This window comes from Eucyclogobius newberryi, unplaced genomic scaffold (genome assembly GCF_026437365.1).
Source record: "Eucyclogobius newberryi isolate DKJ021-1_F unplaced genomic scaffold, fEucNew1.0.hap1 SCAF_21, whole genome shotgun sequence".
Classification (NCBI taxonomy): domain Eukaryota; kingdom Metazoa; phylum Chordata; class Actinopteri; order Gobiiformes; family Gobiidae; genus Eucyclogobius; species Eucyclogobius newberryi.
In genome coordinates, this window is record NW_027315846.1 from 22,708,385 (window position 1) to 22,721,084 (window position 12,700).

The 12,700-nt window shown below is 38.4% G+C and overlaps 1 protein-coding gene across 3 annotated transcripts in view; it reads right to left on the minus strand.

Moving 5' to 3' along the window:
* The window catches only part of LOC140370139 (protein unc-79 homolog), a 56,064-nt gene that overhangs the window by 36,990 nt on the left and 6,374 nt on the right, over positions 1-12,700 (minus strand). For 2 of the 3 annotated variants that reach the window (XM_072457124.1, XM_072457126.1), the window contains exons 3-12: positions 11,492-11,805; positions 10,265-10,435; positions 8,847-8,942; positions 8,714-8,769; positions 7,814-7,943; positions 7,624-7,688; positions 4,314-4,402; positions 3,970-4,010; positions 3,852-3,880; positions 599-825 (exon numbers count right to left, since the gene is read on the minus strand). In XM_072457124.1, coding sequence (XP_072313225.1) covers positions 599-825; positions 3,852-3,880; positions 3,970-4,010; positions 4,314-4,402; positions 7,624-7,688; positions 7,814-7,943; positions 8,714-8,769; positions 8,847-8,942; positions 10,265-10,435; positions 11,492-11,805 — 1,218 coding nt within the window. The remainder of the gene's footprint in view (positions 1-598; positions 826-3,851; positions 3,881-3,969; positions 4,011-4,313; positions 4,403-7,623; positions 7,689-7,813; positions 7,944-8,713; positions 8,770-8,846; positions 8,943-10,264; positions 10,436-11,491; positions 11,806-12,700) is intronic. The other variant, XM_072457125.1, reaches the window with a different exon arrangement.

The window sequence follows — 12,700 nt, forward strand, 5'->3', positions numbered from 1 at the left end:
AATCAAAACCGCAGTCCAAATTACACTGCATTTCAATTCAGAACCTTTTTAATGGACGCTGTGCAGATCGGGGTGAAGTGAATACAATTGCGGGACACGTGGGCTTGAATAAAATCCGACCCGCGCATCACTAGAGAGCAACTCACTCAAACCTGTTGTATCTCCTCTCTTTACTCAGCCTTACACTTGCTATCGGATTTTGCCAGTGACAAACAGCTAAAACACCAGTTTAATCCTCGTCAGGTTGTGTTAAAACAGACAAAATGTGGCGATTTTTTTTTTTTTTTGGACAGGCAATGTATTTGTTCTGGATTTCAATATTGTGAAAACCATATTTAAGTTTCAATTATTTATACTGATAGAGAGCACGTTGAACTTAGGTCCAGTAATTACAACAGTATGAACCATAAACCAGGTCAACACATCTGCAATCTGACAGTTGAACAGCAGATTCTACCGTAGAAATCTGACCTGTTTTACAATATTGTGATTCTAGAACAGTCTATACATTCCCTTCGATCGTCGATATGGCCCACCCTTGAGTGCAAATGACTCCCACAACACCCCAACACCAGCCCCAGCAGTGGTCTGTGTGCACCTTATGACGGCCTCCACGGTGCACACCAGCTCCTCTGCTCCGCACTCCCGCGTGTTGACGGGAGGGGGCGAGGTCTGGTACAGATGGGTCTCCGCCGCAGCCCCCACCTCGCTGTGGTGGTTGACATGGCAACGCTTGCAGTAGCGGACAGGCCGGTTGCCATGGCGCCCGCAGCAGCCGGCCGAAAAGCAGGTGACCACGGCCCGCCTGACGTGAGAGCTACAGTTCTGCAAGGGCAAGGAACAGCACAGAGATGAGCACCAGGACACGACAGGATCTAGTCTGTGATTATTTGTGTTTATAAATTAATTCAATAAAGTAAAAATCCTTCCACATGTTAGATAATGTTGCGTTATGCACTTTGAACCTAATACAGCCTATAATATTTATGGGTTTCAGCTTCAACCTTTTGAATCAATCATGCTAGTCGTTAGCTTCACTATATTTTCATGATTTAAAAAGCCAATATGTGTTAAAAATGTTATCTGTCAGTTGTAGCCATAGTTTAACAGTCATTTAAGTTAAATTTACTTTGTTGAAACAGTTTTATCATGTTTATTTTTGATAAAGACACGTAAATCTCGTACCGCCTTTGTCAGCAAACAGATTCAATATTACACTAAAATCAGTTATAAGTTAGTGCTCAGGTTTATTAACAGTTAAAATTTGTATTTCCACACACATTGAGCTCATATTTAACTTATATGAATGTTTAAAAGTTAAATTGTATTGATAGGATGTTAGATGTGGTTTGTCCACCTTTGTGTTGCCGTAGTACGAGACCAGGACATGCACAGACATTTTGAGGCAAAATCGGACTCAATTTTGGGAATCACAGAGAATTCAACAATCAAAAGACAGAATATTTAGTTTTGCTATTGCTATGGTAACGACCCCACTTTTTCATGATTTTGAAACCCATGGCCAGGTATTTAGTCAGTTATTATCATTATCCATGACTTATTCATTCCCATTGTCATGAAAAGCCACTACAGCGAGCGAGACACACAATTTAGAAGATTTTTCTTAGACCAGATGCCCTCCCAACCGCAACCAGGCGTGTGCAACTGCAGTAACCAACAGGGTCTTGCTCAAGAGCATGATGACAGCATATGTTCTTTCAGTGTGTGTTTACAAAATAAATCCAACAGACCCGATAGAGAGCCAGTTCATCAATAGCTCTGTTTGCACACACACCATAACCCCATTATGATCTGATTTCTGGACCATAAAGATGATTTCAATGACGTACAAACCGCAACATTTGAAAGAAATTAAATGTATGTGTAGTTTTCATATCCTTTTCATAACCTTTTTGTTCCAATCAGATTTTGAGTGGGCGTGTAACAGTGGATTGTTCAGTACAATACATTTTAAAGTATTTAATTCTTCAACATTTTCTCTTTCATTTGCATCGTTGCCACGTTAATTTGCCCATTTTTGCATGACATTTAAATACTCCGATGACTCCAGACAAACAGTTTTATTTTCACATCAATCACCAATTATATGCATGTTCATTCTAGTTCATTTGTTACATAATTTTAACATGTTCAAAATGCTCCTTCCTTTTTCATCATTTGACCCTGTCTCGTACCCACATCGTGACGCTTCCACTATCCCCAGGCTATCTAAAACTTCTAAAAATAAAAAGGATACCACCAGAGGACGCCCCTAATCTGATCAGCCACTAATCTTGTGCCATTAGAGAGATGCGCTGCTCTCTATCAAATGAATACACTCAGGTGGTTTGGCCTCAACAACTCAAACTCACGGTTATGTCACGGAATACTACTCAAACGGTGAGTTCAAAGGCTTTCAGGAAAATTGAAGGCTTATGGTTGTAACTGCTGGACAAAATAGATGGAAAAGCACCAGTTTATTGTAAGAGTTGGGTGGTCCATTGCCTACAAGATAATAAAAACTACAAGGTACACAAATACTGGTAGAAAAAAAGGTTAAATAAATAAATAATGGTTTTACTTACAGAAACGTTGTCCCCCCCAATTGTTTTTCCTTCAAATATTACCACAAATTACACTTTTTAATGAAACTCAAATACAAATTTGAGCCTAGAATCTAATATTTTGTCCCATCTTTTTTAACAGAAAAGCAAACTAACTGAAATTTCTACAATAAAATTCAATATTTTTGCTTTTTTTTGTTAGCGAGACTTATTTCCATCAGCATTTATATGATATCTGATGTCGGTTAATCATTGCGTCAGTTTAATTTTGCCTCCAGTTAGAACCATTCATGAATTTTCTGATGAATTTTGATTCTGACATTTTGATCATTGTAATCCCCAAAATGACAGATTCCTTCACAGTAGTTATGGCAATAGCAGAGACCACCTCACACCTGGAGCTCTAGTGCTTTATCTGAAAACATGTTTGATGCCGTGAGCCACAGATTCAACACGAAAGCACAAACATCACGCCCCAGCAGCTTCGTTCAAACCACTCCAAAAATAAATGACCTTGTACACTGTTGATGCGGCTTCATTGATATCAAGATTTACAGGAAAGGTGTGGTAATGTTTGTGCTACGATTTTTATATTTGTAAAAGGTTTTTTGTAATGTCTGGTGCATTATAAATTAGGCGTGAAATTAAGAGCATGCTAAAACGGCACGGGATTAAGATTTTAGGGGATGATAATGGTGAAGCTGCTAATTAGACTGAATTATTAGCATGTTACAGCAAATTGCCAGGTTTGAGTTGGCATAACAACACTCTAATGTAACGTGTTTTTCACATGAGCGGGTATAATGTCTATGGTTGAAATGTGTAGGTAGCTAAAGGTACAGATATGTATTTCATGACGTATACTGTGGAACCTTCCAGTCAAAACAGTAACAACTTTTCAGCAAGATTGTTTCGCTTATTTGACTCTAAATGTGCATTGTACGTGTATATTTTTCAGACTGTGTACATTTTCTTTGCTCTGTCAAAACAGGGCATCTTGATTACTTGCGCTCGCATGAGAGTGGTTTCCCTAGTAACAAGTGTAGTTACCAGAAATTCAAAAATACTACATAACGCCCGTATGAAATCATGTTGCAATAGATGGATGGATACCGTGCTCACTTTTACGGTTGACTTGAAAATTGACAGATTTACGAAACATCGGTATAAATGGGAGGAATCTGTTTGTGTTTTTTACTAATAAATAAACAAAAACACAAGAATACTGGCTCTTTCCGTGTCGTAGACAGAGTAAAATCCAGAGAACACTCACAGCGTGTAACTTACCTTCTTTTGACAAATTGCCGATATCTCTGCTGCAAGAAATAGATCCATCATTAAAATCACAAACGTCCTCGTACAGTAAAATGGTATTTGGTCAGACATAGTAGATGTGTTAACTCACCTTGTGGTAGAAGAACATCCACGAGCCATTCAGCGTGGTCACTATAACGACAAACCACACATTCAACATTGTTATCACACTTTAACAACATAAAAGTATATTTATCTCTGAAGTGATGGAAGCACGCTGACTGTAAATGAACCTTTTCTCTCATTGAAATGCAAATCTGTGAGGCATGAACTGTATAGACGTAGTGAAACAAATGATGCCTGGTTGTGTAATGATGATCTCATTATAGGACCCAGTGGCTTGCGTAACTATGGCAACATTAAATGGAGAAATAATGCAGTGGGCAGAAGGTAATGGCACGACTGTGGAGCGATGGGGATGTGACACTTCCATACCCTGCGATCCTCTGGCTGCACTCCTCACATATGTACAGAGGTGGGGGCTTGTCTCCCAGGGCAACGGAGAGGGTCGGATCTATACACATCTGCAACGGAAGGAGACCAGATTAGATAGGCACGTGCAATGCAGGCAAACACGCAGCATTATGCACCGGAGAACTGCACCATAAATGTAGATTTAACAAAGACATTTCACAGTTTAAAGCGCTTATGTTTTACAATTTAGTGTGCAGTTTTTGTCTGCATCTGCGTTTTTAACAACCACTGCAGTAAAACAATGCCTTTCAGCCCCTAGAGCTTTAAATTTGATGTATTGTATTTAAGATAGGCAATAGGCATCAGTCTGCACTTGTATCCTTCATAAAGATGGCGCGAAATGAATTGCATAATGTATTCAATAGCCTGTATTTGACGGAAAAGTGATATTTTATTTGATATTTAATTAAAAATAATAATAAATCACACCAATGATTGCGGGCCGGCCCTCCGCTGCTTGCCTGGATTCGAATATGGCCCTCGGAAGAAAATAATTGCCCACCCCTGTCTTAAATGTATTGTTTGAGGTTTATTTATCAGACAAACGGGAAATGTCTGTCAAATGAATCACAAAAGTGCAGAAATATCACCGTATACCCTTATTTGGCTTTACCCCCCTTTTTATTTTTACTCAGCTCTTATTGTAGCATTTTTACTATAAATACTATAACTTGAATCAAATTTCACAATATTTTGATATATTTCCCACCTCTAATTTAGAGTACTAATTGATATTATTCGATGTTAAACTAGTATGGAAACTAGAATGTCAAAAAAAATCACGCTAACGGGACAATATTTACCCTCACCTGAACAATTTTAGAAAGAACTTTACCAGAACTAGTATATTGTCCAAAAAAACTCAAGCTTTTTGCTTAGAAGAGTTAGAAATTTGACTAATTATATTGTTAAATACAATTACAATGACTACAACTGAATCTTTTTCTACAATGTATTGTTAAATATCTATTATAATTGGTTTATAATTTGATAAACATATTTTTTACACAATTTAATTTTGTAAATCTTATGGCTTTGAAATGCTTTTCGTTATGAATGCAACTAAAAGTGCACTTTGTAATGTTTCTGGTGGAGTGTCTTCCATCTGCTTGTCTCCATGGAGATGCTATTGCCCAGAATGCTCCGCAGTGTGGCTTTTAACTTATCTATCTTGCATTTATTCCGTTACAGGTGTTTTGATTTTCAAAGCTCAGCCAACAACATGACTGAGAACTTATATTGTCACAGTTTATTGTCACTTAGTAAGTTTAATGCCATACTGTGTAACATCCTCTCTGTTCTCACCAGAAAAGTCACATTGTGCAGCTTTAAGGATAATTCCACAGCTCATTGTCCCATGTAGAAGAGAGACATTCAAACAAAAGTGGAACTAAATCTGATTTCAATAGAGAAACTGGGATTGACACATGTGAGTGATGTCAGTGATGTCAGGGCTTTAATCACAGTTACTATTGGATTTTATATTATTTGTTCATTTAATAGAAAACACTAAGCATTTTTGATGAAGGTTGAATCCTATGTTTTGGGTTTTACTGGAGAAATACTTTCAGAAATGTTGAGCCTGCAATAGCTTTTCATTTTATCTACAGTAATATTACAGACTTAACTAAAAATGAGGCTTGAAAATAGTATTCTTGCATCTTTTGTAATAGAGAAGCAAACTGATTTAGCATTTAATCATTGAAAAAGTGTTATGTTACTTCATTTTGCCTCCAGTCGTGTCCATTTCTGAACTTTGAACATTCTGATGACATTCTAAAAGGTCTTTATTGTATATTATTAGTTGTTTTCAGATTCTAGAGTATGATTATGTCGTACGGTCAAATGGTGGGGCAATAAACAGATTTTTATTAATTACATTGTGCTTTTTCATGAAATATCGGAAAGATAAATTCACAAATGTTCAATATTACGATTTATTTTGATGACTAGACTCTTTTTTATTACTACAAAAAGCAGGATTTTAACAATATTCATTTTAACTGCCCCCCCATCTTTATTAAAAAATATTGCCTTATAAAGTGTAGTAATGTCATCTGAAACCCATCGATTCCAATTGAGTTCATTTGACAGATTCTAACCTGCAACTCTCACATGTCGGTCAAGTTTTTTAACCATATATTTTTGAGTTTAGAACACTTTTGACACCACATTCTTTCCCCTTTGCCTCCGAATGGACGACTGAGCGGCTGCATACGCTCCACTCCGCTCCCTCGAAACCTACGCCTCGCCCCGTTCACAACCCTTCCCCTCTTGTCCTCCACGTTCAGGCGCAGCGCTGTAATTTACTAAGCTGTCCTCACGGGCGATGAAAGGGTCACGGTCTCCAATTAAGACCCCTCCTCCCCCGTTATCGCCTCCCCATCCTCGTAATTGAAATGTGGCTCTCGTCCGCACTCTTCTTTCTCAATTTGTCGGCTTGTTGCTGCGTGGAGCAGAGGCGGCAGAGGACATAAAACAAAGGGACGTGTTTAAAGTGAGACCGTATCATTGCCTCGCTCAAAAGCAGCTGCCTCAGTACTCGCTCATTTATTTACTATGTGACGTGCCAGGGCCAGAGGAGGAGAGCGGCCCAGCTGATGCAGCAGGTTTTCTCAACAAACGCATCTATTAAGGATGTTGGAAGAATGCGGTCTAAAATATATTGAATAGCATTTTTTGGGATTGATGTAAAATGATGTTATTGTAAGTCAGTCCAAAATAAATCACTATTTGCTGTTTTTTTATATGATTCTTACTGTGTTGGAATTGTTGTTGATCTCTCTTATTGTCTTGTTGTCCATTGAGTTTTTTTGTGGTGATTAAATGGGTAGAGGAGCCAAAATTAGTACTCGAGTAAAAGTAATGCTGCTGTAGAAGATTATGTAGTAGAAATACAAAATATGGACCCAAATAATAACTCTACTACAGTCTTACTCGCAGTGGGAGGACAGCAAACAAAACTTTTACATAATTCAAAAAATATATACTAAAATTAAAGAAAATCGACGGTATCAGAAGAGTACAGGATCTTCAAACAGTTACACGTAAATATAACTGCTTCATAACATATTTGTAGGAGTGTTAACAGCAGGGTTTGGATATTCTATTCTCAATGTAGGAAATCGAACATTTTTAACATTTTTCATCCAGTTTAAGTCATTTGCAGTTTGCCACGTGTGTCCATTCCCACTGCAAATTTAGATTGGGATTATATGAGCGATTCAGCCCTATAGCAATAAGTAAGATTAAATTGATTACACATTATCACCTTCACAGCCGGCTTATTGATGGCGTTGTGGCACTCTATGTGTTGACAGTGAATGGGATTCCAGGCTGATCCATTAGGTAAGGCAGGACGGGCGGAGGAGGAGGGACGGGAGAATAAAACAGACTTGGTTAGGCTTGGACAGCGCAGGGATCACCACAGAGAGGAATATTGGAGCTGGTAATGGGCTGACCGGTGTACTGCAGCCCTCTGTATTCACTGATGGCCCCCGGAGGTTTCAGATTAGGCCAGTAATGAAACAGCATCTGCACGGCCGGAGGCTTGACTTGTGACGGACCGTAGGAGATCACGTACAGTAGATCCTACGGACAAAAGGGTGCGTTACTAAACTGACAGCTCGAAATGAATAAAAAATGACCTATGATATAGCTTAAATATGTTAAGGTCATTTTGCTGCAATTTTGGTGATGGCAAGTAAAAATGTTATGTAATGAGGTGCCACAGACATTAACATCAGACTTAAAGGGGAACTATATTCGAAATCAACTTTTATGAGCTTTTACTCTTGTTACTACAGTATTTCCTCATCATTGTCTTTATTTTGTGTGTTGTGTAATATGTTTGTGTGATCCTGTATTGTTTTAGTGCCCAGAGAATTCCTGTTTTCACCTATACCCCGTATCCCCGCCCACATCCCTGTACGTAGTTGTGATCATTTGAAACATTTTCCAAGTTCTATAATGTCACGTAGCCACTTTTCAAGAATAAAGACATTTTACAGTAAATGACAATCTGCTGCTTGTGATGGTGAAATGTCACCATGAAGAGGCGGGGCCTATCGGTTCTGCAGTTTTGAAAAGGAAGTCAATGAGTCTATTTATATTGCTAAGCTCTTTTTAGATTAAGATGATGGTTTACAAAGAACAAAATGTAAAGTGATGATCTACTTATGTTATGTTCAATTTGAAGTACCTAAAAGAGCGTGACATGTCTCTTTGTTTGACTTAGTGTAAAGAACTTGATGTTGTTTAGTAGTTTGTAGTAGTACAAGTGGTAACACTATAATCTTATAGTACGCAAAACTATTCCTCTACTACTGAATGTATCTGAATCTGATTTAAGTTAGCATTACCTTCCATACTTCCTGTTTGTACTTCATCAGACACTCCAACAGCTGACAGTGATAAACTGCACACATGAAAAGGACATTTTAACTGAATATGTGAAAGAAAAGGGCAGAGCAGGTGTAAAACAGAGGTGTTTACCTGGATTGGACGTGTACTGCATTGCGATCATGAGCATGGAGGAGGCCGAGAGGTTGACATAAGCGGGCACACCTCCTTCTCTCCGAGTGGAGCCCACTACAGTCAAGCAAAGACACTCTCTTTTTAACATAGTACATGATCACAATTAACACATCTTAATATGCTGGTCATGTTCCGCTATGACTACCATGTGTTATTCATCGAACACTTTCTTTCTATTTGATATATAGAGGATGCAGATATAGTAATATCATGCATCAGCCAGCAATAAACATGTGCCAAAATATAAATAATATTGGTATTTTTGCATTGTCAATTGATCATGTATATTTTCTGTAATAAGAAACTATGCATAAAAAAGAACTGACACAAGAATATATAGCGTTTTTGCACTTTTACACTTTTATGTAAATGTTATAGTCTATTCACCTTGGGAGCTCGGGCTGCAACATTTAGGAAGAAAATCGAATTGCAAAGTTTTGCGATTGTGATTAGATTTGGGATATATGTTTAAAAAGTAGGACTCTGGGTCTCACTTCAGAATAAGACATAGATACAAAGCATTTATAAATATGTATTAATCAGTGACAAACAACTACCGTAACTTAGTCATTGAATAATCCTTTTCTAGAGCTTAGTTAGGGCTTGTTATTATTAATAACTAGTTTATTTATTTGTCATTATCATGTGTGATACATTTACATGGCATTTAATGTTGCACAGAGCCCAAAGGGAGATTATGGGTGTCTCCCCAAACCAAAGTGATTAGTTAATTATTGTAACACATTTATAAATGGTTTGTAGATGTCTTATAGTAAATGATCTGTTCATGATCTGTTCATGGGTTCATTTCACGATTAGTAAATAGTGTTGAACATTTGTAAATTCTAAGTTTATTTTTGTCAATGATTAAATAATGATTAACAATTTTCTATATGTTTTGTACCTATGCCTTATTCTAAAGTGTTGCACATTGTAAAGAACTCCAGGAGCATTTGAACATTGGAGAGACATTTGAACTGATAAACTAATACAAGAATCCTATGAATTTCAGAACATATTTTTGTAAAGGTGTAAACTACAGATATATGAAAGGACAGAGGACATTCTATTACCCAAACAATTGCCATCTTTGCAACATGAGAACATGCGGCAGCTCAAATTGGGATTTTGACTCTCCACTGCAATATATTGTGCAGCCCTATTTGGTGCAATAGTTTAACTTCAATTAACACATTTAAAGGTACGTTTTAGCACAGTTTAGATGGATTGTAAAAATATTATTATCAGAACATTACAAAAAAGTAAAACGCTATTAATTCATGTCAATATCACCCACCCGTATTTGATCATATCGCAAACTATGCAAGCTGAATGTATCATTTCATCTTTATTGTGGTATCAGAAGCCATACTTACATATTGCCATGGGAAGGAAAGAAGTGCTCAGGTACTCAATGATGTCTTTGTGGAGGAAGGGGGGGAAAGTGGCTAAAGTGGAGATCATGGTATAGGGTAAAGTGCTGAGAATATCGTCACTGAGAAAGGGCAGGAGGCAAGTTGTAGTGTAAAATATGGACTGTCCCAGATCTGATAAGAGAGGGAAGAGGCAAAAAAGGACAAGAGACACACAGACACTCATTCAATAAGCCGCACTTACAGTATACACACACTGTATGCAGCCTTATACATGACAAATCAATATGACATCTCAATTGTAACAGTGAGAAAACCGTTTCAAAACAAGTGGGCAGTGCGCTTTCCGTGACAGCGACTGAGGCACGGACTGCTCTCAGGAAAAGCGAAGCGTTTTACTCAAGGAGATGGCTTTTCATGCTTTTAAGCTTTTTTATAACAATGGTAAAATATTTATGAAAACGGGATCGAGTATGATGCAGGTCAGAGCAATTATGCACAAAAATGTCATTCTCAGATGTACTCGCGATGTGTTGAAAGAAGAAAAAAAAAACATTACCTTTTTATTCTAGTAGAGGTGGGCAATATATCAGAATATAGAAAATATTGATGAATGTTGTATTAAAGAAAATTGTAATATCGAGTATATTGTTTGTAGTAAAAAATCATACAAGAACTAATAAGAAATAAAAATGTTAAAAATGTATTTTGTAAACTTTTAAATAAGGATATAAGGTGCTATGACTGCACTTCTGTGATTAATTTACATTTCACTGATACATAAACCTCAGCTAATACGTTTAAAGACATGTTTTAACACGTTTCTGTTGGATTGACATAATATTGTTATCGGGATACTCAAAAAGAGTAAAAATATTCATTTTTGTCAATATGGCCCACCCCTAATAAGCAACATAACCTTCTGTATATATTTGCACATGACAACATAAGTGAACATTTCTCCCACTTTACAATACAAACATGCAGTCAGGTGTGATACACAGAAGAAGGCCTATATCTGGTGTATTTCCCATGGCTTATGAACGGTTAGGTTGACAGGATCCAGCGTGCTCCCCATCACCCCATGCATGCTCCATATCCTCAGCACGACGTCGCTCTTCCCGATTTTACAAAAAACGAGGCCAAAAAAGCAGCGGTGGCTTCATGCAGGCCAGGCGACAGGCTCGGATGATGATGACATAGAGTAGAGTGCACTGGGCCTTGACTCACCATGCTGCCCGTGCTGCAGCAGGGGCACCAGGTCAAGCAGGGTCACGAGGGTCACATAGAGGCCCTGATAGTCCAGAGAGGGGTACTCTGAGAGCTGAGCGTCCCGACTCTGCTGCCCCTGCCCCGTGCGGTCTGACGGGGCATCGCGCAGAACGCTGTAAAGGAGGGAGCGAGTAACTGTAGGGTTGATGGAACTGACTTGTGGTCTTAGAGATGGGGTGAGTGGGAATGGCACAGGAAAAAGACACATGGTCATGGGCACGGCCAAATTGGAAGCTTCCTGGTTCTCCTTCCTGCCTGTGCGGGACAGAATGCTGCTCCGGGGCGGGAGGGGAGGGTGGGGGAGGGGAGGGGAACAAGGGAAAAAAAGAGACAACAAAGACACAAAAAAACAGCACATTACATTGAAATGGCACTACAGAGACAGCGTAAATAGAAAAAAACAAACCCAGATAAACCCCACATAGGATGCAGTGTCTCAATGGTCACTTTGTCACTAAAGGCTCGGGCAATTTGTCCCTGAGTGACTTTGAACTTCAATTCATCTCATTTTGTCTGTTGACAATAAAAGTGTGAGCACAAACTGCAATGATCACTGCATCTCATGCGTATCTGGTGACAAGGAGCAAAAATATAAAAAATGGCATGTTTTCAGTGGCAACCCCATACTTCTCCAAAAAGAGACAGAGTAAAAGACTGTCCCTCCATGGCTGCCATAATCCAATTAGCTTAGTTGCTAACATGCAAAAATTGCCAATTTTCATTTTGAAAAACAAATGAGATTTCCTTGTCTTTAGAGGGGCTGTCAAGGATGGGAGTGACACCAAATTGGTTGGGGAAAATACAGAGGTGACACTTTTGAAACATGCTTCAGCCAGTAATAAACATGTGTGTGAGTTAGACCAAAGAGCTAGGTCACAGCACATGTTTATTGCACCAGAGAAATAATGTCTGTATGCATACATCATGATACTGTTCAGTATCATCAGAAGAAAGAATGAGATCCAACAGGCATATGGATTCAGGTTTCTATAGTAAATGTAACACTAATCTAGGGTAGAGGAGGAACTAATGACAAATGAATAGGTTGTATCAGGGATGGTCCGTAGCATTATGTTTGTGAGCTAATGTAGGATGGACAATAGTGTTTGCTATCCCCTGGGGAGGTGGGGGACTAGTCAATTTAGGGAGAGGAAAACAAAAGCAAAA